Source organism: Chrysemys picta, chromosome 5, assembly GCF_011386835.1.
Source record: "Chrysemys picta bellii isolate R12L10 chromosome 5, ASM1138683v2, whole genome shotgun sequence".
NCBI classification, from domain to species: Eukaryota; Metazoa; Chordata; order Testudines; family Emydidae; genus Chrysemys; species Chrysemys picta.
The window spans coordinates 112,277,768-112,302,512 of NC_088795.1; the positions used below are offsets into that span (position 1 = coordinate 112,277,768).

Sequence of the window (24,745 nt, forward strand, 5' to 3'; positions counted from 1 at the left end):
TGTGTGAGGCACTTGTCAGATGCCCATTATCATGGTATCAGACCCCATTATTAACCCTCACTGTTACCTTTGTAGCAGCCAACCTCAGATGGTGGCTCCAGGGCCAGGTGGCAACCCTACGCGAGTCCGACCCAACCCTCTACAGGTGGAGAGGGGGAAGGGCTGAGATACGGACTACCGCTCCCGGGGGGCAATGCTGCTGGCTCTCTGCGTTGGGCTCGGGCAGGTGGCGTGGTGCCTTCTGGGATTCGTAGTCCATGGGCAGCCAGGGGGCCCATTTTACATCCAGTTGCCAAAGCAGCCCAACAATTTGGACAAAGTTTTGACACATCCACAACTGGTCCAGACGCTTCTTCGGCCCCGCCCGGCCCCACCGAGAAGGGTGGGAGGAGCCTTGACTGCTACTTGGTGTGAGGAGGCTTCGATCCGCCTCCCCACTTCGTCTGGACAGAGGAGGGGACACGTGTCAATCACCATCCCAAACCCGCCAGGCGGTGCGCGCTCCCCCTCCCGGATGCCGCTGAGGGGGAGGCGCGGGCACGCGCTCTTCTGGTGGCGCGCGCGCTCGTATGTAAATGAGCGGGCGTGAGGTCAGAGGCAGATGGAAAAGGAAACAGACAGAATGGCCGCCGCGGCTCCCGCTCCTCCTGCCGCTGCCTCCTCCCCTCAGTGCCGGAGCCCTCGCTGCACGGCGGAGCGCAGGGGAGTCCGCCGAGAACTCGACTCCTGGCGGCACCGCCTCATGCACTGTGTGGGTAAGAGAGGGGAGACTCCTCTGCCGCGGGAGAGCGGGGTCGGGTCTCTGCCGGGGGGAGGGTAACGCTGGTGGAGGAGCGGCTCAGGAGTCTTTCCCGGCGGGCGGAAGCGGCGCCCCAGGGTCTCTGCCCAGGAGATGGGGAAAGGTTTGCAGCCCCGGGTTTCTCCGCGCGGCGCGGGAGGAGAGCGGTAGTGAGTCCCGTTGGGGCCGAGCTCGGCGGGATGGGAAAGACAGGCTGGCCCTTTCTCGGTTCGGGTCCTTTTGTCTAGGCGCGTCTCCTCGCTTGTGCGAGGAGCGCCGGCTGCCCCCACCGGGAGGGGGGGGGGGAGAATGGGATCCGGGTGTGTTTGCGCCTTTAAGAAGGAGCAGCTCCTGCACTGACGGTTGGGATTTGAAGTTTTCCCTCCCCCCTTGTAAGTTGTCATGGCGACGGCAGTTCTCCCCTCACTTCCCCCCCCCCCCAGCCTGTCCTGAGGCTCTCGTGCAGTTCCCCTGTGTCATGTGACTCCCCGAGGGCCCGGGGGAGGCAAGTCTGGGTGCCTTTCAAACTTCTTCGCGCTGACATCCCCACACGGGGGGAGAGCACCAGAGAGCCGCCCCCGCTTTAACACCCTATCTCGGCCTGTGGGGGAGCCTGTCGATGCTCAGCCACGCTGGGCTGCTGCTAGATGGATACCTGTGACTGGAGACCGCTCCTAGGTGCGGGAAGGGGATTTGTTCAGTCGCTTGGTGAATGTATGAGATAATAGGGAATGACTCTGTCTCCCTTCTGTCCCCTTCCTTATTTATTATATGAGCTATCATATTGATCGATCTCTGTAAATATTTTTTTTTGGTAGTCGCCTGCTTGTTGGTGAATATTTAGGGATCGGTGGAAGGTGTTCATTTTTATTGTCCATACTGAGATCTTGCTTGTCAGGGAGACAGGTAAAACAAATAGTCTTTAAATGGCATAGCAGATTCTTTACTCTCTTTGCATTGATCTCCCCAATGGGTGAGCCATGAAAACACACCTCGATGACTGAGATGATAGGCTTGAATTCACTGAGCATTTTTGTGTGTCTGAGACAAAGATTGAAGTCTGAATTAAATATCTGATATATACTTTATAGGAAGACTGTCTTCTGCATTGCAAAGAATTGTCTCCATAACCTTGTAGCCCCCTGATTTAGGTTGCTTTAAAAGTAAATTGCAAATCAGACTGATCTGTTGGTGTTAGGTGAAAAATATTCTTTCAAGTGAAAGATTTTCTTTTGAAGGGTGTGTGTGGGGCTGTTTGCTTCCCCCCCCCCGGGGGGGGGGGAAGTTATAGCTTTGGTTATAGAAAACACCAAGTGTTTAAAAAAAACCAAACTTTTCTTGGTATTTTTTTTTGTGGTAGGAAGCTAAAACCCAGTGTCATTAGGATTATAAGGTGAGTTGTAGTTCAGTGGGCTACTTAGATACGGTAATGGGGGGAAACTTGGGTATGTGTCACCCACCTGCTCAGACTTAATACATATCATCTTTAATTATATCAGATGGCCTAAATGCAAAATTATATCTTCATGACAGGATCCGATAGAAGGTGAAGGCTGGTGATAGGAAAACCTCACATGATAGTACACTCCTGTCCTAGCAAAATGAAGATAGAAACTTATGGTTTTTCTTTCTTTTTTTTTTAATCTGTTTGTCAAGTTTGCTCTAATGTTCACCCAACTTCATGCAAAGTTGTTTGTGTGATTTTTAGAGCTTGTTGGTTCACTTTAATAAAAAAAAAAAATTTCTAGCAACAGGATTTTTTTTTTTTTTTTTTTTTAATTTTAGTTCAATTTGATTACACGGATACAGAACAACCAAAACTCCTTTACTTTGCCAATACCTTACTTTTATCACTCCTTTTGTAATTTTTCCCTAGTCTTATCATAATTTTTTTTTTTTTTTTTTCAGTATGGCATTCATTCATGGTTTGTCCTCCTTATGCTGGTGCAGCAAATCCCAATTGTGTTGTATTTAAAAGGCACTTTTGCCAGGCCCTTTATTTTAATGCTGTCAGCGTGCTGTGGTTCACTAAATCTAAATCTAAAACATAACTACTGAATTCCTAAATAGACTCCACCATGTTGTCACTTAGTGCTCTGTGTTTGCTTTTACGTTTGTCTCAGATTATAGATTTAGGGTAGAGATTCTTTGTTCTCTACGGTGCGGAACATACGGAACACACTGATATTGAACGAATAGTAATTGTACGTATCCCTTTATAACTGCTAAGGAGGAAGTACATTGCTATAGGGTTAATGTTTAGTCACAATCCCTATCTCAGTTATGTACTCTTATATGGGCTTTTTGAGCAGTTCTTAGCTAAGAGAAAGCGTTAACAAAATGGCAGGAAAGTGGATGGGCAGGAGAATGGAAATAGTGTACATTCAGGCTTTTGCTACTTTTTGAAACCTCGTGGACTTTGGTTCAATAAACTATCTTGCCTAGTAGGTGAAACCATCAATTTGATAGTTGGAGTTTTCTTCAGGCAAGGAAGACTTCTTCAGAGATTGAAAGGCTTAAATGCTGGTAAGAATGGGAAATAGTAACAAAATATGAAAGGTAGAACAAAACAGCTAGGTTAACTCTTTCATATATGTCAAGTTATTGGTTGGTCATATGGAGGAGGAGGGAAATCTGGGTTCTTAAACAAAGCTAGCAGTTCATTTCTAACTCTGAGATGGAACCACTTTGTTTCTGATATATCACAATTTATTGATTACAAACTTGGTCACTAGCATCTCTTTGTAGGGTTTTTTATTTGAGGATCTCAAAGTGCTTTGCACAAGTTATTTCCGTGTTACATTATCTTTCTAAGATGGATAATCCTATACTAAAGGGATTTTATCTAACAGACCAAAGACTCAGTGCTGCCATCCTAGGTTATATTGAGTACTGTCATTAATTTCAACAAATGACTGCTTGCAGAACAAGGCACTGTTCAGTGCGAAGTTAGGGGACAGAATCAAACTCTTTTGTTTCTTTCATTAGTGAAAAGTTGAACATTTTATATGTTTGATTTTTTTGGTATAGATATTTAAGAGTTTGAGAAACTGAAGATGTGATGCAATTCTAAATGAAAATACCAGAACATTTAGAGTCTTGACTAACATTTCTCACCTTAAAAAACTGGAGTGATTGAAAATCTAAATTGGTTTGGTAGCAGTTCTTGAAAGATGTAGACTCAGAAGAAATGTCTTTTCAACTGCGAAAGACATTCTGCATAGGCATATGTCAGAATGCTTGCAGAAAAGGTCTGTTATCTTTTTGAATTAAAAACTTTAACGTTCATTGATTTCCCAGTAGCATTCCATTAAGTTGAGGGGGTTTGATAATTTTATAGCTTTATGAGCATGGAGCTATAAAACTGAGGTTTCATACACTATATTCTCTCCCCCCCCCCCCCTTTTTCTTTCTTTAAATGGATCTAATGCTAGCAGTACTAACTTAGTCAAGGGAAGTATGGCTCCTTTTAGCCTGGGAGGCATCCCTTTTTGGAGTCTCCATGGTACAGTGTTAACGGTCACTTTTACTTATCAATACATTAAATCCAATTATATGAAATTATTAGGGGCACAGTTTTGATGGGGAACAGGCACCCACAGTTGTCAAACATTTTACTTAGAATTGCAGGTCTTTGTTACCTCTTGGGATTATTTCCCAGAAGAGCAAATGTGGGTAATTTAGTATGAATTTTTAAGAGTGGATTTCTAACATGCGGTTAAGTAGTTCTTAAAATAGCAGTTTGAATGACTTTTAGGACCATACTTTAGGTTTCATTGAAGTTAAGGTTGACACTTTCCATTAGAAGACTCTGCTTTTAGTTGCTTACAAGTTTGCCAAATAGCCATTGAGATTGAAATTTTCATGCTGGGTATCTGTCTCAGGCTCAATTTTCTGGAAGTTTCAGCTAAAATAAGAGCGATTAAGGAGTTTTGTTTTGCCCTTGATAGTGTGTGGGGTTTGTGTCCTTTTTTGTTAGGTTGGTTGGTTTGTTCTCGCCATTTCTGTTAAGTTCTAGTGCTTCCATGTTTTGGAGCAGGGGCTTGACATTTGGCAGGTGAGTTGCCCTTGTGCCAGTCTCATTAGAGTGCACTCTCCTTCAGAACCTTGAATTTTAGCCAGATTTCTAGAATCTCAACATTCCTTTGCTGTTTAGCAGGTATAGATGCTAAAACCAATGAAGTGCATATGTCAGCCCTCCCTAGGGGCATGTCCACTTCGAGGATAACAACATTTTACATTTACTTGAGCTAATGGAGTTACTAGTGGTAGAGGTCTGCACTGTGGAGCTAAAGGCCCCAACCTTGCTGATGACCCATGCGGAGGTCAATATGGTTCCACATGATGGAATTTCTGTTTCTTCAGTTTGCTTTTTAAAAAACAACAACAACAAAAAACCTAGGAAATTACATACAAAAGATGTTAAAAGAATGTTACATGAATAGTTTTAATTTTGAAACTTCCTCACTTTTGAGTGCTTGACTTCAGAGTCTTAACTTTTTTTTTAATATGTAGTTCTTGTATGTAATTTAATATAGGTTAAATAAAACCTCATATAAACAGAAGTATCTGCATATTTCCTTATTACAGTGGCAAAGTATTTTTATATTTGAACTGTCGCTGTAGCTTAGTGAATCCACCTAATCTGTTAGTGTTAGAATCAGAATGAAACTTCTTAAATCAGAGGGTCTCCAACATTTTCAAAGTGTGGCCTACTTCTCTCCTCATTTGCGATGAGCTAGCTAGACCACCTCTCCTCCCAGTTGCTATCCCACAACATCCCTGAGACAATGATAGAAATTACTTATTTGGAAAAGTAATATTAGGAAAATATGCTCGTGTGTTTAACTGTCCTCAGAGGAACAATCTTTTTATCTTCTTCATTTTTTTGGTGAAAGAGGAAGCATACTGTCTTTTTATTCTTCACACCATCCTCCTCTCCTATGAGTTCTATTTCCCTCTGTTGGAATAAAGGGAGTAGTCAGCACCATTTGACTAGCCAGCCTTCTGTGGACCATCACTGGTTCGTGGTCCTCAGTTTGGCAACCCTGGTTAGTATGTACTCAACATTTTCAGTTTGGAAATCAAGAAAATAAAGCATAAATGGTGAAAATGTAACTAGACTTCTAAAATTTGAAAGGGAGATGATCTGTTTAAACAGCATCTGTATGTTTCTCTAAAAATATTACCTTTGTTAATAAAACTTTAATTTTTTTAAATCTAAACTTTAATATCCCAATTTATTAACTTTCCCACTTACCTCAATTTAAATGATAAATACAGAATATTCACTTTCATTTTTTCTTGTCAATTTTATTTTCTGATAATTGTCATGCACAATGTTGTGATTGGTTTGTAAGCATTTATGTGTAGGATGTTCAAACATCAGATTCAAGGATTTGGGTTCTTTCTTTTTTTATATTCTTGAAAAGTTTTGGTGAAAAGATGGGTTTTGAATTTTGTCTTAATGAGGATCCATGATGGTTCTGGGGAAGATTATTCCATGACTGTGGGCTGGCTGTTGGAAGCGCTTTGTCTCTTGCTTCCATGTTGTCCTTGACAATGTGTGTCTCTTCAGTGCGTTTGTCATGGTTGTTCTTTATCTCAATCAAAAGACTTTTCTGAAGTACAGCATTTTTGTGGTGTCGCCAACTTTCTAATTCCTTAGCACTCCTGTAAATTTTTTTCATACACAGTTCCTTTCAACAGTGCAGAGTTATTTTAAACCATTATTGTGATTTACTCAGAGCATGTGTAGACTACCATTGCATCCTGCCCCTAGTCACTCAGCTCTTGTCCATACTGACACTGCACTGGCACTGCAAACCTTGCAGCTGCAGCAGTGTAATTAGTCCTCCCAGTGTAATTCCCTAATGCTCTTGCTCACCCATTAGTGACAGCACTGAGCTACCAAAGCTATCTGTCCAGCCACTCACCAACAGCCTGTATGCAGGAAAGCACTCAATGTAGTATGTGGCTGCTCTGAACAATTTTCTTCCCTTTCCACTCCAGCCTTCAGAGCAGCAAAGGAGGATAGAGATAATAAAATGAAATAAAACTCCTGCATTTTAAAATATATTCACTTTCTTGTCTCCCCAAATTCATTTGAGAAACTCAAGAAAAAGAAACGGCTGGTTAGACAAGCATTACTCATACTCTGTTGGGGATTGCTACAACAGGCCAGTGTTGCCTCAGCATGATCTGCCACTCCTGAGATTTGAAAGAGGAAGAACAGAAAGGATCATTAATTGAAATATGCACAGGCAGGGGTATCGCTATACCCCCCTCATATCCTCAAATAATTCTTCTGCCTCTCCGTGGTGCTCCAGGGTCTGCTTGTCCCCCTCCCATCTCTCTCTCTCTCTCTCTCTCAAGAAGTGGTATGTTACCTGGTGCCCACACTGATATGGTTGGAAGGATGTCCTACCTTTGCACTTTTCTTGTCTGCTTCTAGAAAGAAATCCTTGCTTCAATTAGAAAACAATATAATTTTAAATTTCTAGGTTTCTTTTACTATTGAATAAATGGAAGAGAATAAAATCAGGTTCCTTGCCATTTTGAATGCTACCACCTCACACGTGGCTGTGCTCATCAAAATACATTGAGTCTCCACTCGTATCCAATGTCTAATTGGCTGCGGCTACACTAGGAGCTTAGTGGCCTTCCTGCATGGAAACTGCCAGTGTGGGGGTATAGGAGACATATCTCCTGCTGTTCACGATGAAAGTTGGTTATGATCCTTATGCAGGACAGAACTGTTTGAAGCAGGCAATCAAACAGAGCAATGGTGTGAACAAGTGTAAATAAACATTATGCACCTGCTCCACGGAACAATTAATAGACCATGCCATAACTGCAGGGAATGCTGTGTGTGGACCCTTTGCACTCAAAACAGTATGACTTGTGTGGATGTACGCTGCCAGTAAACTCTCACTGGTGCAAATTATAGTAGTTAAATTATGTAGTGTAGAGAGGGTTAGAGATCATCTTGTAAGTATTCTGTGCCTAGAAGCCTGTGGTTTTGTAACATTTGAACAGTTCATACTTGCATATTCCAGGAAACTAGTGGTAAAAATCTGGGCTAACATATATATTTTTTTAACTTCCTTGCTGCTATCTTGTTAGGCCAGTATAACTATTGGTATTTTTGTGGTGTAGCTTAATTCACTAGCAAATAAACTTTAATGCGGCGTTAAGGTTGCCTGGTGCTATCTGATGCTTTTCCAGACGTTGAAGGGCAACTAAATGGAATCCTCTGAAAACCAGCAAGTAAGGAGTTAAGGTAATGTCTCCCATCACACCCCCACAAAATCTTAACTCTGCCTCTCTGGAATTGGCAATATGTGCTCGGTCTAAACCAAACCTGTCCGATTCCTAACAAAATCTGCTATTTTCTGTGTTGTACTGTTATGTTCAGAATTTTATTGAACTATCATTCCTCTTTGTACACTCTAACTCCACCTCTCTTTTAGGTGGAACTGTATTGATTCAGGGATCTATTGCAGCAAGTGGCCAGAGCTTGCACTGGTTTCTGAGAAGAGGTGCAGCTGCAGCTAGAGGAATCAGAAATCCCTATTTTCTGGGCTGTGTAACATGGGAGGTCTGAATAGATGATCACAATGGCCCCCTTGCCTCTGAAATCTAGGAATATGTGAAAGAGTTCTAAGAATGATTAAAGTTTCAAGGCCTCTAGAAAAACTCACTGTCACCTTCAGAGGCTGACCTTTCACTAGGTATGTCAAGAAGAAAGGAGAATGTAGTCACTTCATCATAGTCAAATACCCTTTCGCAGACTCTGAGACAACAAGAACGCCTCATCTGCATTGGTGTTCATACACTGCCATGCCCTCTTTGCTGCACTATTGCTGTGGGGAATTTTAGCCGCTTATTGGCACACAATGCACCAGTCAGGTAACAAAAGGTGATGTCCCAGACTACTGAACAGGTGTTATCTGGGAAGTCTTGAGTGTTTGTGTGAAGTAGTTATCCTGTCTTTACTAATCCACACCTAAATTTGACCTTTAGGGCAGGGTGGATTTGATTTAAATAATTATTTAAATCACTAGTCAGGAAGACTCAATTTAATCATGGATTTCTACATACAAAATTGCATTCTTGTTGGTTGTTAAACCTTAATATATTTCTTCACAACTCAGATATAGGTTTCATTTTTAGACGGTACACACTATACATTTTTAAAGTGATTTTTTTTTAAACTTTTCAGATTAGTTTTACAGCTATATCAGAAAATGAATGATTGTTGGGTTATTTCATTTACCAAAGATAATTGAAGCAGATATTTATGAAATCATTGGGAGGAGAACTATATCCAATTCAAACAGTTAATCATTAATATTTGGAGGATTTTCTTGCCATGCTGTATTAGGAGGAGAACATCACCAGACAGACATTTAAATTGTTTTATTTAACTAAAACAACAATGTTATGTATTCTGGATTTTTGTTTTTCTTCAACAGCAAACATAATATTTTAACAAAACAAGCATGGATTTTTGAATTTGGTTAAACATTCAAGTTTTTAAAATCAGGTTTGTTTTAATTTTTTTAACTAAAATACTTAAATGAATTTTTTTTTTTTTTTAAAAACAAAACAAATTAAATTGATTGTCATCCAGGTCAACATGAGAAACTTAAAATATTGGCTTCTGCAGCTAACTCAGTCTTCACCTTCATTTTTGTTTGCTCGTAACCTGGAAAAGAAAAACAAAACAAGCTTTCCTGCGTTTTCAGGTCCCAAACAATTTCTCAACATGGAATGAATTCTTCCAAAGGAAGAAAATTATTCTTTCTATGCCGGCAGAATAAACTACTGCAGCTAAAAGTGAGATGATCACTTCAACAGTCTCTGAATTCACGTGCTTAGGTGACTTCCACCAGTTCACTAGTGTGACTTCCTTTAAAACATCATCAGTAAACCTATTTCTTGAATGGTTCACCCTTAGCTCTGAAGTTTATTATAGTTGGCATTATGGAGGGATGATTGCTGGATGTCCATGTCATAGCCAACTCCTCTTCAGCAGTTTGACCCTGATACCAAGTATTGAGAATATTTGCAAGAAAATGAACTGGAGATAGAGTTAAACTACAAGCATTAAAAGAAATGAACAGGACAAGCACTGTCCTTGCATATTTCTCTTTTTAAGATCTCACTCAGTTCCTTCCAAATTTCAACAGCAATAAAACAGCTATTTCCCTGCATTTTGTTCAAGGCTACCGAAGTAGGCTTCAGGGTACTCCGCATGCGTTTAACATTTCTCTTAAGCCTAATGTTGAGAACTTTGGCTGTGACAGTGCCATCTATTTTTTCACAATTTTGTTCACAAACGGTCATCAGATTAGGCCAGTTCTTGATATAGTGCTCAAAACAGTCCACTACTGAGTTCCATCGCGTGTCTTGTAGGAGAGTTAGCTTGGTTCCTCCCACTTTCTTTTTAGCAGCTGCTGCAAAGTGGTTGTTACGGAAGTATTTTGCAATTTCAACAACCTTAGCCTTTATTTCTGGAACACTGAAGTCTTTAGCTAGGAGGTGCATCAAATGAGCACTGCAACCGTATGTTGTTAGCTTGGGACTCTCTTCTAAATTTCTTCTCATCTTGGATACGTTTGCAGCATTGTCTGTGACCAAGCTGCATACTAGACATTTGAATTTTTTTCCAGTTTGTTATAGCTTTTAGTGTTACTACTTGTAAGTATTCTGCTGTATGTGCCAATATGTCCTGATGTATCAATTCTTTCTGTAAAGAAGACATTCCCTTCTTCTGTTGTCACACAAGCACATAAAACAGGCTCATTGTGGACATTGCTCCACCCATCAAGACTCAGGTTAACAATTTCACCCTCTAGACCTTTTGAATGCTGCTCAATTTCTTTCATACACTTTATCCAGCAATTTGCCTGTGACCTCTACTCTTTTGGGTGGACTGTATCTTGGTCTTAATTATTGAACCCTGTTAATGAAGTGTGGGTTCTCAATCATACAGAAAAAATAGTTGGTTGCATAAACAAACCGGACAATCTTTTCATCATTACCTCTTTTTGTAATCAGCTGGTTCTTCTCACAAACTTATCTATGGCTGTTTCTCGATTTTTTTTTTTTTTTTTTTTTTTTCTCTCCTTTTTGCTACAGGTGATATACTGTGGCTAATGTGACATACATGTTGTGACTGAAACACTATAATTGGCAGATAACTCTGAAACTATAGAAAATAATGGTGATCTTGAAGGTGGATAGTCTTCAGAATCCTGTACATTGAGGATGGATTCTCCTAAACAAAATAAGTCAATGCAGTTATTTAATTATTGTTACCATACTGCTCATTTAGTATTGCTCATTGCATTTACTGACACTCAGTACTATTTTAAAAGGTGAAATTGTAAAAGGAAGATCTGCCTATTTCAGCTATTTTTTTAATCACAACTGCATCTAAAATGGTAGTACCATAGAGTAACAATTATTTTTTGCTCAAACATGAGAATTCAAGAATAGTCCAGAACGAAGACAGGCAGCCCTCAAAAAAGAAGTATGAAATAAGTTTACCAACCTGAAGATCCTGCATGTTCAAACATGTCCCTTTCATCATCTTCAACACAGCTTCCTCCTGAGAAGTAAAACTTCTCATGATGTTGTTTCATTCGGGCAACCAGGCCTTGCATTTTTTGTTGCGCTGTTTGCATTTTGCACGTGTGCCTGTCTTACCCACAGGTAGAGGAACTTCATTAAAAAATTCCCAAACTGGGTCTCTTTTATGGCCTGCTGCCATTATAGGTTTTCCCTTCTAATGAGAATTGTATTGTAGATACCAAATCAATGAAGGCTACACTTAGACTTCTGGAATATGCTGCTCAAACAATTTCACTTTTGTTTCTGCTGCCTGTCCCTCCTTTCTCATATTTATCTCCAGACTTCTTCTCCTTGTCCAGATCTATTCCACCCCCAACAATCATTCTATTCAGAATTCATTCATTCTGAAACTGCACTTTTAGAGCGAGGTAAGGGATTGACTGTGTACACAAATTTGCAGAGGGACAATAGGTTTGAGGTCTGTTATTTCACACCTCTATGTATTTATTTAAAAACTTTAACAAGCATGTTATCTCTGGATATAGAAATCCACAGTTTGAGAACTGCAAAACTAAACCTCTCTGATGGAATCTTCTAGACCGAGCACAGAGTCCCATTGGGTAGATAGAAAGATTAACTTAAATAATCTCTACAGAAGCCCCTGGAACCCTGTAAAATTGGGTCCCTAATCCATGAACTATTGGAACTCATTTACAAAACTTTTCTTAAACATTACATGAATATATGGTCTCATACTATAGAATTATCCCTATTCCATGATGAGATCTCTTTGAGCTATAATGTCTTAAAACTATCTTTATATAGCTTTGAGGAAAAAAACCATTATCAAAAAAATGATTTTAAATTTAATAAATCCTATATATCTATATATATATTTTTTAAATCCTTGATTTGTATCCACCCTGCTTTTTCAGGCATTTGTCTGTGCGTTACTGAACTTCCCCAAGAGGAACACATCACTCATACTATTAGCAGAGGTGATAGAGATTTTGGAAAAATCTCTGAATAGCTGAGCTCAGGGGCAGTCCAATAATATGCATTTAATGAGGGTCAGAGTCCTAGTTTTTTCCACTAGCTCTGCCCCACCAAAAACAAGCATCTGAACAATTTAAAAGCAAGTTGTTTCAGCTGCATCTCCTAAACTTGCACCACAAACTTTCCCAGCTACTGTTGCTCTATCGATTTTTATTTCCCCCCCCCCACTACTTCTTCTCTCCAAGATAGTCTGTCCATGCACATGGATTTTTAGAACAATTTGAATATTAAAATCCCTTTGAGCAAATGACCCCAAATCTGCATGCATCATTAGCCATCCCCTGGGCCCCGATGATGCACAAACATCTAAGGTAATCCAATTATGTATGTAGATTTTAAACAGAAAGCTTGGCTGAACCTTGACTGCAGTGTGGCAGCAACCTTTCCTATAACACAAACTGTGGAGATCTAAAAAAATAGAAAGGTCAGGCTTTACATCAGGAGGAAGCAGGTACTTCTTGGGGGAGGGGTAGAGCTTTGGTAAATGAAAATTTTTTTAATTGTAAAATATCAGATGTGCAGTCTTTAAAAGATCATAAGCTCATGAGCTGATAGCTTCCATGTCACTTAAAATCCTCAAAAGTAACATGTCCATTAAAGCAGGAGTTCTCAAACTTCATTGCACTGCGCCCCCCCTTCTGACAACAAACATTACTACACAACCCCAAGGAGGGGGCTGAAGCCTGAGCCTGCCCAAGCCCCACTGCTCCAGGGGGTGGGTGGGTGTGTGTGTGGGGGGAACCTGATTCCCTACCCCCTGGACAGGGGGGCGTGTAACCTGAGCCCTATCACCCAGGGCTGAAGCCAAAGCCTGAGCTGAGGGTGGCTCAGGCTTCAGCTTTGGCCCTGGGCCCCAGCCAGTCTAACATCAGCCCTGGCGACCCCATTAAAATAGGGTCATGACCCTGTAGAAGTCTCGGCCAAGGTTCGGCCCTCAGCGGGACTGTGGAGTATCCCACCGCCTTGCTCTGGTCCGCCATCAGTCCTGGTCCAGCGGTAGTGTGGATAGCAAACACACTGTTAGGGGCTCAGGCCCTTAAGCAGGGGCCGAGCCAATAGGTCAGAAAAAGCTCCGGGCCCTCAATCAGGGCGGGGCAGCAACCACACAGTCTGGAGCTCAGGCCCTCAAGCAGGGGCTGAGTCAATGAGCAAGAGGTCCCAGCCTCTCTAGGCCAGGGAAAAGGAGGAGTCTGCCACCCAAGGAGTGGGTGACGGGGGGACACAGGCCCTCCCACTCCACTGCATCCCAGCCCGGGGCCCTAGCAGTGGCAGAAACTCGCTGCTGTCAGTGGGGATCCTGGCCACAACACACTGACATAGGCTCTGGCAGTGCTGCAGCCAGACTAGGGTCATCTGCCCCCGGGCTACTTCCACACTCCCCCTCGTAGGGTACCTGGGCCTTACTAGTGTCCTCGGTGCTCTCCACCAGCATCGGTTCTTCCGGGTAGGTAGCGAAGGGTAGGTTTGGCTCCTCCTCGGAATAGCTGGGAAGGGGCAGGCTCGGCTCCTCCTCGGGGTAGCTGGAAAGGGGCAGGCTTCGCCAGCCCTCCTCAGGGTAACGGGCAAGGGGTAGGCTCAGCTGGCCTGGTGAGTCAGCAGGCTGGTTGCGGTCTGCTGCTGTCTCCCAAGCAGGAGTTCGTTCACAGACATCTGCTCTCTCCGCCGGCTTGTTCTCCACTGAGCTCTGCAGGCGGGCTTTTATACTTCTGGGTCGGCGCTGTGACCTCTGAGGGGTGGGCGCCGGACTCGGTGGCTCCGCCCACGTTGGTGTTAGGGGAGGTTCGGCCTCAGCGGGGCTGTGGGGTACCCCAGCACCTCGCTACAGACCCACTGTGGGGTCCTGACCCAGAGTTGGAGAACCGCTGCAATAGAGAAACCGTTGCATTTGTGGAGTCTAGCAATTGTCCTCTATGATTTTCTGTCAGATTTCTAGTGCAAGGCCATTAAGGTCCGTAAGCACACTGGAAGGCAGTGGAATTAAACAAGAGATTAATTTAGATGACTTCATTTATTTTCATCTAATGAACAAAGTTCATAATGAAGGATATTGTAAGTTACTACATTTGCAGCATACTATTATGTTGGAAGCATCATAGAATTGTTATAAAGGTGCTAAGGATAATTATTATCCAAAATGTAACTTTTAAAAAGAACTGGTCTTCTCCTTCTCCTGCCTGTGTTCCTTCAGAGGACTGATCAAAACTGTAGAAAATAACAGTTCTAACCACCATAGTAGCAATGAGATGAATGCTAGTGTACAAATAAGTATGTAAGGAATCTGCTGAGCTAGTGGTCAGTAGAGGGCAGTGAAACATTCATTCATTTCCTAATTGCATTCCATTGAGTTGAGAGAGCTTGATAATTTCATAGCTTTATGAGCATGGAGCTATAAAACTGAGGTTTCACGCACTATATTCTCCCCCCCCCCCGCCCTTTTTTTTTTTTTTCCCTCTCATTTTTTTAAATAGGTCTAATTCTAGCAGTACTAACTTAGTCAAGGGAAGTATGGCTCCTTTTAGCCTGAGAGGCAACTCTTTTTGGAGTCTCCATGGTACAGTGTTAATGGTCACTTTTACTTATCAATACATTAAATCCAATTATATGAAATTGTTAGGGGCACAGTTTTGATGGGGAACAGGCACCCACAGTTGTCAAACATTTTACTTAGAATTGCAGGTCTTTGTTACCTCTTGGGATTATTTCCCAGAAGAGCAAATGTGGGTAACTTTAGTATGAATTTTTAAGGGTGGATTTCTAACATGCGGTTAAGTAGTTCTTAAAATAGTAGTGTGAATGACTTTTAGGACCATACTTTAGGTTTCATTGAAGTTAAGGTTGACACTTTCCATTATAAGACTCTGCTTTTAGTTGCTTACAAGTTTGCCAAATAGCCATTGAGATTGAAATTTTCATGCTGGGTGTCTGTCTCAGGCTCAATTTTCTGGAAGTTTGAGCTAAAATAAGAGATTAAGGAGTTTTGTTTTGCCCTTGATAGCGTGTGGCGTTTTTGTCAGGTTTGTTTGTTTGTTCTTGCCGCTTCTGTTAAATTCTAGTGCCTCCATGTTTTGGAGCAGCGGCTTGACCTTTGGCAGGTGAGTTGCCCTTGTGCCAGTCTCATGAAAATTAACCTAAATTTGGCCAGTTTGTAAGCCTCTGAAATTACAGTTCACATGAGCTCAGTAGAAGTTTTACATCTAAATTCTGATTCCATGTGCATTGATCATGCTTCATCCCCAAAGGGCTCCTACATGACAAATCAGCTATGCATGCACCATCCTGGGGCAGCAGGGACTGAGCAGGACTTTCTCTGCAATTGCTCTTCCCAGTTGCTGTGAGCAGCTGGGCATTGAAGGTGAAAGCAAGGATTTTGTCTCTCTTGTCCTGTGTCCCTCCATTATTGTCCAGGTAGCATGGACAAAAAGATACTGGATCTAGTCTGACTAAAATGCAGTAGAGAGGTGATGGGAGGGGCTGAGATGGAGGGAAGATAGGATCAGAGGTGGGGGAATGATAACAGGGTGGGTATAGACAGGATGGGAATATAGTCAGCCTGTCCACCTCACATTGCTAAATGGAAGTGGAGGTTCCCAACTAGTGTCCTAGTTAAATTGGAGGGGGCCATGAGGTGGTTCTGGAATGGAAAAGACTGAGAATCACTGCAGTGAAATATCAGGGCATGCAAGGTTTGCCCTGTTGCATAGGAAATGTGCATCTGAATGTACCTGGTATTTTAGGCATAAGATGAAGTGCGTACAGCAAGGGTGGGCAAACTACAGGCCACATCCAGTCCACTAGACTATCCTGCCCGGCCCCTGAACTCCTGGCATGGGAGGCTAGCCCCCAACCCTTCCCCTGTTGTCCCCCCTCCTCTGCAGCCTCAGCTCGCTCGCTCCACCGCCGGTGCAATGCTCTGGGCGGCAGGGCTGTGAACTTCTGGGGCAGCACAGCCGCAGAGCCCAGCCTGACCTGGTCTCTGTGCTGTGTGGTGGCGGCGGCAGCAGTGTGGCCCGGCTCCAACCGGGCGGCGCAGTAAGGGGGCAGGGGGCGGGGGGTTTGGATAGAGGGCAGGGGAGTTTGGGAAGGTGGTCAGGGGGTGTGGATGGTGGTCAGGGGGGAAACGGGATTTAATGGGGGCAGGAGTCCTGGGGGGCAGTCAGGAAGGGGGAGGGGTTAGGGGCAGGGGTTCCGGGGGCAGTCAGGGGACAGGGAGAAGGAGTGGTTGGATGGGGCAGGGGTCCCAGGGGGGGTGCAGGCATCAGGAATGAGAGGAGGGGTTGGATGGGGTGGCAGGGGTCTGGGGGCAGTCAGGGGACAGGGCATCAGGGAACAGGGGGGGTTGGATGGGGCAGGAGTCCTGGGCGGGGCAGATAGGAGTTGGGGGCTGGGCCATGACCCCCTCCCCTAACTGGCCCGCCATACAAGTGATGAAACCTGATGCGGCCCTCAGGCCAAAAAGTTTGCCCGCCCCGGCATACAGAGACTCCTTACCAAAGTGACATCTGTGGCCTGGCAGAAAAGCAGACACAGTTTTGTATGCATTTGGTATGTAGCTACTTCTATTTTTATTGTATTTCAATAAATACAAAACAAAATGGAGTCTCAGAACTTACGCAGTTATCTACACTTCTGTTATCTTGTGGTTTGGATTTAAATTTAATCTTTTCTCCAGCGTTCCCTCCAATGTCATTTTTTGCTGAGTGTAAGTTTAGTAGTAATGAGCATCCTTCATCCTCCTCCCAAATCATATGCTGTCTTTATTTTTCTTCCATTTCTCCTCATACACTTGTGCTAAATTAATCCTAACTACTCATTCACTCACTCCTCTGCTATCCTTATTTATTTGCCCACTTATTCCACTCTTCCTTCTTTTCTCTCCTCACTTTCATCCTATGCATCTATCCACATGCTGCCTCCTGATGCTGCTACCCTAATTAAAACTGCTTCTTGGTAATTCTGCTCCCTCCCATTCACCCCCTCACTCCAAAAAGTGTCATCTGAGCTATGTCCACCTGGCTTCAGTAATGTGAATTTCAAACATTCAAAAACTGAGTCAGACTTTCCCTCCCAAAAAAGTTGTTTATCACATTTTCACTTACCTTCAGATTAATTTTCCCCCTTTGGTGCAGAGGGCTGCCTCCAAATGTGTATGAAGTGATCTCTGGTTCAAAATTCAATCTGAAATATTCTAAAACAAATGTAAGTCTTTCCCTGTTTGCTACTCAGAGGGAACTCTGCTTACCTCTCCTATCCCTAGGATGTGGGGATCTCCCATTCTGCTTCTCTCCTTAACTAGACAGGACAGGCAGCTGTCACACATGCATCCTCCCTCTGTGTTCCTCCACTTGTCCCCTGCATTTACTGTGCTTGCCTTCCTGTTTTTCTTTCCTCTCACATTCTCCATCTTGGCCTTTCCTTATTCCTCTGTAACCTACCTTAGTTAGCCTCCTTCTTCCCTTGCTCCACCCTTCAGTCTTCTCCTGCACCTTTCGATCTTCTTCTCTTCTGTTCACAATCCCCTATTGCCTCAGTATCCTGTCTAGGCATGCGCAGCCCATTTCATTAAGGTGTGCACCCAGGGAGCTCCGCCCTCATCCTCTCTCTCTCTCTCTCCCCCCTTCCTACTTCTGGCCCCCTGACTTCCCAGCCTCCCTGCTCCTTGTCCCCTGACTACTCCCCAGGCCTTACCCTCCTACCTGTCCCCTGACTGCCCCCACCCCCAGACACTCCCCTGGGACTCCCACACCAATCCAACCGCTCCCTGCCCCCTGACAGGATCCCCAGAACTCCTGAGCCATCCAATTCCCCCATGCTCCCTGCCTGCCCCAACCCCTCTCCACACCCTTGCCTCCTGACAGGGCCCCCCCCCCAAACTCCTGACTCATCCACCCCCCCCAGCTCCTTGTCCCCTGACCACCCCTCCAGAGATGACCCCCCCCACCCCCCCCAGGACCCTCCTTGCTCCCTGTCCCCTATCCACCCCCTGCCCCCTGACAGATCCTGGGACTCCATGCCCCATCCAACCCCCTCCGCTCCCTGACTGCCCCCCTCCAGAGACTCCCGTACCCCTAACCACCACCACCCCCCTGGGATCCCACCCCCTATCCAACCCACCCTGTCCCCTGACTGCCCCCACCCCTTAGCCAACCCCCCTGGCCCCAGACCCCTTATCATGAGATGAGGCTCCTAGCCTCCCCGCGGAGCCAAACACTGCCCCGCGGGAGCATGCAGCCCCGGCTCCTGGAGTGCTGCATGTGAGGCGGCATGGTTCCAGGGAAGGTGGGGGAGGGGCCGGCAGCTTGCTGCGCTTTGCCAGGCACTCCGGCCTAGGAGCGCAGACCCCACGGCTTGCCGCGCCGGGAAAGGGGGGGCCATTTGCCCACCCCTGCATTAGGGTGGGCCTGAGCACATCCCGTGTGCACGCCTATGCTCTTAACTATAAAGTGGCGTTCCAACTCTTTTGAGGACTGTCGGGCTTCAGTCTCAATTGAAACAGTGGTTGTAAGTGGCCATCTTATTGGGGGAGCCTCACTTCCATATGGCGATATTGAAGGGAAATGGTGGCCATCTTGCTGGCCTTCAGATCTGTTGGAAATGGTAGCCGTTTTGAATAAGGGGAAATGTCATGAGATTGAAAGGCGGTCCTGTGAAGATCCTGTTGTCTCAGAGGCGGGGGGGGGGGGGGGGGGGAAACAGGAAGACTGAGGATAGAGGGCATTTTAATATTTCAGTTCCCCACATCTAAGAATTATTTTTTCCTTAGAGGTCTCATTCATCCTAGTTAGTGTTGTTTAAATGTTTCTCCCCTTCTGGGAACTTTAAATTACTGAGAGAATGCCCAATTTCCCTCGTTCTAAACGCTGCTTATCGTGCCAGCCACTAATCCTGATGAGTGATGAGCAATCCTGTTGCCTCAGGGAATCTCACATACCCCAAAAGTGCAGCTATTGTCTTGCATTAAAATTCTTGGGACCAGAAAAGAACAGGGAGATCAAACTACATCTACTCATGATGGAGAACTCTTTGCCCACCTTTTGATCCAGGCCATGACATCACCCCACCTCCCCTTCACCAGTCTCCGTAAAAGTCTGCCACTGCGACTGTATGAGCACCACACTCCCTGAGGGCACCTAAGAGGAAAATCAGAATTCCTCTCATAAGGTCTCTAAAGCCCTCCAGGTAGGGAGCCTTCCTCAAAGAAGCCGCAGTCACCAATGACACCATCTGCTTTGGCACCCATTGGTCTCCAACCCACAAAGTTGCTGGTTCCTTTGGAAGCAAAAGAATCACTAAGCCAAGGACTCCAAAATGTTGTGCTCTGTTAGGCCGTCAGTACCATCGGAAGAGCTAAGCAGTAAAAAAAAAAAATCTACTTCTTCTCACTGGGTACTGAAAAAGACTGGTCAGACAATCTCTCGACTCTCCACAGAGTGTACAAGGTCCACGATACCACTGACCTCAACCACGATTGCTCCACCCAGGCCATCACCATGGTACCAACAATGCGCTCAGTACTGCAGGAATTTTAGTTTCCTTTGCACTTTGCTGTGACCACAACACTTGACTCTATTGTTGGTACCAACACATTCTCAGTACCAAGGACCTAAGTCTCCAGACATTCATCCAGTACCGACAAACTGACCTTCCGTTTCTTTCAGTGCTCAACTGCTTCAAAGTGATGTGGAAGAGGAGGATTCTGACTAAGATTTTGCTTTGGTTTCTCAAATATCAGTTCAAGGATCTCCCACCTCATCTCCAAAGGGGTACTTTTCCAGAGGCATCTGAGGAAGCTGATAATACCCATCAAACATTTACAGCCACCATCTTGCTGGTATGAACATCTATAGGTTCTTCCACACACATGGCCGTCCTGGGACTTCTGGGTGGCTTACTGTCAGCAATTTTTGTGGGCCTTGAGTACCACCCACCATAGAGGCAGATAGTTTCCATCATCATATTTCTCCAGGAAACCAGAACCTCAGGAGAAAACCTTAAATAAATAGGAAGTGAGGGCTGATGAATGGGTCTCCCCACCAGTCTACATCTCATCCCCCATCTGAAACTGTTATACCACCTCCATCATCTCTGGCTGATGACTTCCAGCAGTTCCAGGAACTCACTAAGAGGATAGCAGACTCCTTACAAGTCCCACACAAGGTTAAAGAGTCACATTATAAGCTGCTTGACATCTTCCATACAGCATCATTTGCCTGGATCGCCTTCCCTGTTAGCAAGGCCCTACCAAATCTAGTGAAAGTAATCTGGCATACCCCATCTGTGATTGTGATCACCTGCAAGAGCATGGATAAGAAATACTAGGTCACCGCTAAGGACTTGGAATGTTTATTTTCTCACCTTCTTCCAGTTCTCTGATCGAGGCAGTTAATGAACACAAAAGGCAGCATCACACTAAATCTATGCCCCATGATAAATATCATAAATGCCTCTATCCGTTTGGTCAAAAGTCGTACTTATTGGCCATTCTACAGTTTAGAATTGCCAGCTATCAGGTGTTTAATGGTGAAATACAACTATGCCAAGTTTAATTCCTTTATTGAGCACCTACCATTAAAGCACAGAGAATAATTTTCAGGTGATCACTGCAGCAGGCCAGCTGCTGGATGCTGCTGAGAGTGCTTTTTTTTTTTTTTTTCCCCTCTATATGTATGGCAGTAGTCTTCATGAGGAGAGCCTCCTATCTCCAGCTTTCAGGATTTCAGAGAGAGGTCCAAAAAACTATTGAGGACCTTCCTTTCAACAGCTCCAAACTGTTTGTGGAGAGCATGGACCAGTCCTTCCACACATTAAGACTCCAAAGCCACTCTGCACTCTTTTGGGGGAATTATTCACCTGCGGTTCTGGCAGACCAGGTGCATCAAGCCTCACTGAACACTTACCAATTTCCAGCTGTGCATTTTGTCTTGTTTACCTGTGTGTTAGCATTGTCAAAATAGATATTGGATGTTAAGTTGATAAGAGTGTGTGTTATTGTTTAGACTGCATAAAGTGCTTGTAGGATGCTGCATATATTGATTTCACTTATTGTCTCTATAGCCAATGGTATAAACTTATATTGAGTGTGTGCATTGTAAACCTCTCTAATTGTGTAACTCAACAAACAGGAGAAGAAGCATTGATTTAAGATAAAGTGCTTGCCTTGTATACCAGAATGGCCCCTTGAAGGCAATTGACGTGTTTTGTAGCATCAGAGGACTGAGACTTTGATTGCATTCTTATTTCCCTCAAGCATGAACTCATCCCATCAGTTTTGGACTCCGGAGAGGAGTGGATAAAAATCCCTGTCATGAAGAAACTGAATCTCCTTTTATATTGTCTGGACTCTGAGGGGCAAGGATTCCTAAACATAAGCATAGATATCCCCATGCTGCTTGGCCTGGGTTAGCCCTGAAAAGACATTTAATGCTGACGGATTTCAAAAGGTGACAGATGTGGTAACAATAACACATACCCACAAGTGAGTTCAGTTTGCCTGCTTTAACCTGTAAATAACTCACTTCTTTTTCCTAATTTAATAGATCTTTAGTTAGTTTATTACAGGATTAGTTACCAGTGTTGTCTTTGTGAGATCTAAGTTACAAATCGATCTGGGATAAGTGACTGGTCTTTTGGGACTGGAAGCAACCTGAATATGTTGTGATTTTATTTTGTGTACATGACCATTTTATCACATAGTCTAGCTTGCCTGGGTGGCAAGATAAACTGGAGTGTCAAAGGCAGTGATACACAAACTAAAGCTTGTGAGCCACAAGTGGCTCCTGAATGTGTCTTCTGTGGCTCTTTGTAGCACATGATATTAAAACACTGATTTAATTAACCAGTTAGGATGCTTTCACTATGTTAACCAATTGTAGTTGATAAAATACTTAGTCATTTTGCTGTGATAATTATATATGTATATAAACAAATAGTAAATGAGACAATGGATTCACACTACTGTGGTTCTGTTGAGTAAAGCTGATTGCTAATTTGGCTCCTGCACCACTGAGATCTGAGTAGCACTGGTCTAAGGAGACTGCCTGTGACTCCATTATAAGACTGTTGTAGTACTTTGGGAATTGACATTTGTTGCTTAAATCTAATTGTAGAATATACCACCAGTTTGGGGTTCTGTCAAAAAGCAGGGTAATCTGCTCTGAGGTTGGCACTCTGTCATGAGCCACCCCAGACATCATGATGCCTACTCAAAAAGGAAAATTTAGTAAGCCTCAGACAGCACAGAGATCTCACCTTGCTCAGTTCTCTGGCTCCCGGAGGCTATATGAACCCCAGCTCACAAGAGAGATTTCAGAGGAAGCAACAGTCTACCACTCAGTCTCTGACCTCGCAACCTTTAGTCTCTGAGCACCAATTTTGACAAGGCAGTCAAGGTTCTGAATCCCCATCCTCCCAACCCCCACCCCCTCTTTATATCAGCTGCAACAATTCTCTTATCTTTAGCAACTGCCTTTACCATTTCCAGTGGGCTTGGGAATTTAGCACTATGGACAAGTGGGTTTTGGAGATTATCTCCACAGGGTACTCTATCCACTTTACTTCCTTCCCAACTTCTAATACTCCTTTCCCATCCCTCTTCAGTGCGCCCTCTCACAAGCACCTTCTAAAACAAGAAATATGCTTTCTCCTACTCTTGGTTGCTATAGAACCTGTTCCTGTGCAACACAGAGGGAAGGGGGGTTATTTCACATACTTCCTGGTTTCAAAAAAGAACAGCAGTTGCAGGCCTGTCTTAAGCTTAAGGCTACTCAACACCTTCATGAAGGCACACAAATTCAGAATGGTAACACTTGCAGCCAGAAAAGAACAGGAAGATCAAACTACATCTCATGGTGGAGAACTCTCTTTGCCCAGCCTCTGATCCATGCCAGGACCCCTCCGCACCCTTCAACGGTCTCTGTACAAATCTGCGACTGCTTGAACACCACTCTCCCTGAGGGCATCTAAGAGGAAAAAGTCACAAGGGACAAATAATTTAGTCACTGGTCCAAAGGGTTTGCTTCTCAGCCCTTCAGCGCACACATTTCCATATAGCAATCCACCCTTTTCATGGAGCGTTTCTATGTTTCACAGTCAAGAGCAGTTTCAATGCAAGGTGTTCCCTTTCAGTCTCTCCTTTGCCCCAAGAGCCTTTTAGAAAGTTGTCAACAGCAGCTCACCTCTGCAGAAAAGGAATTTAGGGATTGGCTTCAGAAAGGTTGTTCTTATGCAAAAGCTACAGTGGCTACTCACAAGGCCATAGACCTCTTCTTTAAATTGGGCCTACAGCTGAACAATAAAAAAAATCCACCTTGACCCCTGTAAAATTCATAGGAGCTTACCTTGACTTGAGAGCAGCGAGACCCTACCTCCCTCTGCACAATTTTGTGGCTCTATCCAATATAGTCAATACAGTCCAGATCAACAGCCGTAGGTCAAAAACAGTCTACAGCTGCTGGGACATGTGGCAGCAGGTACTTTCATCTTGGACCATGAAAGATTGTGGATGCATTGCCTTCAAGGGTGGGTCAGGACATTTTATTCCCTGAGCAGGCACAGTCTGAACAAAGCAACAGAGGGTCCTGTGGCACCTTTGAGACTAACAGAAGTATTGGGAGCATAAGCTTTCATGGGTAAGAACGATTGGTGGATATCCTTTTGTCTAGCCTTCCCCCAATGATAGTTATAACAGATAGATGTATCTTAGGTTGGAGAGCACTTCTAGACAGTCACATGGGTCAAGGCAGGTGCACACCTCTGAACAATGTCAACTTGATGTTATTCAAGGCAGTCAGATATGCCTCTCTCCAATTTTCTACCATTGATTGGGGCAAATATGAAGTCTAGTTTGTCTTTATATCTGCTGTCAAGGAGGAGCGAGATCACCCTCCCTCTGCGCTGAAGCAGTCAGGCTTTGGAATTGTTTTATACACAATTGTATTAACATCACAGTAGCTTACCCTCCCAGTGTTCAGAATGTGTCTGTGGTTACACTCAGTGGACACTTTTTTTTTTTTTTTTTTCCTTAAGATCACAAGTGGGAAATTAAATTTCATCATACTTCACTGAATATTTTGACATTGGTTCATAATTCCGCCCCCCCCCCGGACTTCTTTGCCACAGCCAGGAACAATAAATGTGCACAGTTCTGCTTGAGAGGCAGGCTGGGTTACCAGCCCTTAGGGCAGGGGTCAGCAACCTTTCAGAAGTGGTGTGCCAAGTCTTAATTTATTCACTCTAATTTAAAGTTTCGTGTGCTAGTAATACATTTTAACGTTTTTAGAAGGTCTTTCTATAAGTTTATAATATATAACCAAACTATTGTTGTATGTAAAGTAA

General features: G+C 43.9%; 1 protein-coding gene across 17 annotated transcripts in view; it reads left to right on the top strand.

Moving 5' to 3' along the window:
- Positions 1-434: 434 nt before the first annotated feature.
- The window catches only part of LCORL (ligand dependent nuclear receptor corepressor like), a 169,209-nt gene continuing 144,898 nt past the window's right edge, over positions 435-24,745 (top strand). For 2 of the 17 annotated variants that reach the window (XM_024110698.3, XM_065597026.1), the window contains exon 1: positions 588-755. Coding sequence is in view for 9 of the 17 variants with exons in the window: in XM_042855434.2 (XP_042711368.1) it covers positions 602-755 (154 nt within the window). In the remaining 8 variants the exon portion in view is untranslated. Of the gene's footprint in view, positions 756-830; positions 949-1,246; positions 1,457-24,745 lie in introns of those variants that run through there. The other 15 variants (XM_042855434.2, XM_005296175.4, XM_024110695.3 and 12 more) reach the window with 15 other exon arrangements.